This window comes from Austrofundulus limnaeus, unplaced genomic scaffold (genome assembly GCF_001266775.1).
Source record: "Austrofundulus limnaeus strain Quisiro unplaced genomic scaffold, Austrofundulus_limnaeus-1.0 Scaffold189, whole genome shotgun sequence".
NCBI classification, from domain to species: domain Eukaryota; kingdom Metazoa; phylum Chordata; class Actinopteri; order Cyprinodontiformes; family Rivulidae; genus Austrofundulus; species Austrofundulus limnaeus.
Genome location: NW_013952591.1, coordinates 819906 through 821953, shown reverse-complemented (window position 1 = coordinate 821953; position 2048 = coordinate 819906). Strand labels below are relative to the sequence as shown.

Genomic DNA, 2048 nt, shown 5'->3' with positions numbered 1-2048 from the left:
CATAAAAACAGCATTTTAATAACAGCTAAAGGTGACATAGATACTTTAGTATGGTATAGTATTTAAATAGAAACACATAATATTGGCCCTTTAATAGATATAGCCTCATGCTACATGGATGTAGCAACAGCTGATTGAGCAATAGTCTTAATTTTGTCCCTCGTACCGCTCCATACTGAGCCTGTTTCAGCTGCAGAACTCTGAGGGGGTTCTGTTTGCAGTCTCTCATGTGGTTCTTTCCATCAGAGCTGCACAGTCTGACCTTCAGGGTGATGACAGTCAGCTGTCTTAAATCTTCCTCTCTGCAGAAGGAAGGACTCTGAATGACCTTTGACCCCCGTCAGACTGATGTTTTCCCGCCCTGACGTAAGCATCGAGGCCGGCCTCACAGATCCAACGTTTTTTGTTTTTGCTGAATGTTTTTTTCTGTTTGTCTGAGATTGAACTAAATAATTTACAGTAAAAACCTGATTTTTTTAAATGTACAACCTTAGAAATAATCTGTGCATTTAAATCAGGGGTCTGATCAGAAAGATCCGAACAAATAATGAAAATATTTCTCTTCCTGTAAAAGATCTCTGTGGCTGATAAAAGTCTCGTCACGAACAGTTATTGATTCTTAGAAACAGATTTCTTCTACAAAAATAATCTGATTTGTGTGCTTTTTGTTTGGGCTGCCGCAGTCGGAGCCAGGCAGCAGCAGCATTTGGTTCATGGTCAGGTGTTTTTGTTTTAAGGCAGGAGGCTGTAACCATGGCAACAATCCTTTGACTGTGTGTCGTTACGGGACGACTCACAGTGTTTCAGGTGAGATTACAGGAGCAGAATTTGGGGAAGTAAATCTGAGGAACAGCAGATTGCCCTGAGGAGTAACCAAATTATTGTTTTCTCTTAAAAAAAAATCCACTTCCTGTTGACTTTCTGAGCTGCAGGTTGATCAGATCAAATTTAAATTTCTTCTTCCTCTTGGTTTGATGGTTTCTGAGAGGAAAACGCTGATTTCACCACACGGCGGAGCAAGCAGCTAGCACGACGACACAGCTACCGACAGCTTAAACACGACTACATCAGATTATACAGGAGGGATTACAATCCTACTTACAACAGTCAGCGGCGCTGGCGTCTCTTTCAAACACTGAGAATCAGGAAAATAAGAGAAAAACCACTGCCTGTAGTCCTCAGCCTGACTCTGAGCCGGTTCCTGCTGCAGGTGCAGGATTCAGACCCACAAAGACTCGTCAGGAGCTTCAACACGAGCCCGATTCCCACGACACGGCTCGGAAAAACCAAACGGCTGCAGCGTCCGCAGGAAGCGCGGGTCAGAGACGGACGGTTCAGCTGCCCCGCCCCCCRCTGCTCTACGTGCTGCGGTACGTCTTGATGATGTCTTTGATTTGTCTCCTGCAGATGGGACAGCAGGCGTTGGACATCTTCTTGAGCTTGAGGCCACAGGTGTAGCACAGACACATGTGTCCACAGGTGTAGATGACCGTGTCCACCGTGTTCTCGTAGCAGATGGAGCACTCGTCCGACCACGGCTCCCGGCCCGATGGGAAGGTGGGGGACTTGGGRAGGCTGACGGGGGAACTGGGGGTGGTTCCTGCAGCAGAACACAGGAAGAACAGAGGAGGTCAGGGGACAGAGTACATGTAAAGTAACTAAGTACAAATACTTTGTTACTGTACTTAAAGAGAATTTTTGGGTATCTGTACTTTACTTGAGTATTTATTTTTCAGCCTACTTTTTACTTTTACTCCTTACATTTTTTAAAAAAGACAAGAAGCAGAAAGTCGTCACTTTTATTTCATTTCTGCTTGTTTTCATTCCAGCTTGTTATTGTGAAAAAAATAAATGCTATCCAGTGTTGTATAAAGTACCTCAAAATGATACTTGAGTAAAAGTACAAGTATCTTATCATAAAAATACTTTGGTAAAAGTTAAAGTCTTTTCTAAAAATATTACTTGAGTAAAAGTATTAAAGTATTCAGCATTATTTGTACTTAAGTATCAAAAGTAAATTTCTGACACAAAACCTACTTAAGTATTAA

General features: G+C 42.6%; 1 protein-coding gene across 1 annotated transcript in view; it reads right to left on the bottom strand.

The window, feature by feature from the left end:
* Positions 1-28: 28 nt before the first annotated feature.
* Positions 29-2048, bottom strand: part of neurl1aa (neuralized E3 ubiquitin protein ligase 1Aa) — a gene marked incomplete in the record, with an annotated part of 34757 nt that continues 32737 nt past the window's right edge. The window contains 1 exon segment of the mRNA XM_014018286.1: positions 29-1600. Coding sequence (XP_013873740.1) covers positions 1359-1600 — 242 coding nt within the window.